The sequence below is a fragment of the Penaeus monodon genome, chromosome 33 (genome assembly GCF_015228065.2).
Source record: "Penaeus monodon isolate SGIC_2016 chromosome 33, NSTDA_Pmon_1, whole genome shotgun sequence".
Taxonomy (NCBI): Eukaryota; Metazoa; Arthropoda; class Malacostraca; order Decapoda; family Penaeidae; genus Penaeus; species Penaeus monodon.
The window spans coordinates 30,991,369-30,991,722 of record NC_051418.1 but is presented as its reverse complement, the minus strand read 5'-3'; the positions used below and the strand labels follow the sequence as shown (position 1 = coordinate 30,991,722).

At 42.1% G+C, this 354-nt stretch overlaps 1 protein-coding gene across 2 annotated transcripts in view; it reads left to right on the top strand.

Annotated features, from left to right (window-relative positions):
* The window catches only part of LOC119594373 (breast cancer type 2 susceptibility protein homolog), a gene marked incomplete at its 3' end in the record, with an annotated part of 20,050 nt that extends 19,897 nt beyond the window's left edge, over nt 1-153 (top strand). For both annotated transcript variants that reach the window (XM_037943432.1, XM_037943433.1), the window contains 1 exon segment: nt 140-153. In XM_037943432.1, coding sequence (XP_037799360.1) covers nt 140-153 — 14 coding nt within the window.
* Nucleotides 154-354: the final 201 nt, after the last annotated feature.

Sequence of the window (354 nt, the reverse complement as noted above, 5' to 3'; positions counted from 1 at the left end):
GTACATCAGAGTCACCCACTGGAAATGTATTTTTCAAGGAGATGGATGGGAGTGTTTCATATCATCATTGTTTCCCATTCCAGGGCTGTTGTTCCATTCTCCATAATTTTTTTTTTTTCTTCTCTTTGTGTTGTTCCAGGAATGTGGCATGGAGATATGGTTCAAGTGGTGTGCCTTTCTGTGTGTGTCCAATGCAGCTGATAGTGCATACGGTGGGAGATTTGATGTGTGCACATAACAGAGCTTAACAGCATACAACCTCAGCAGCCTCATCTTAAGAAGCTTCCATCTAAAAAATGTTGAATTAATGTTCATAGATGAGTGTTTGCGCTGTGTGTGCCCGTGTGTGTGCCA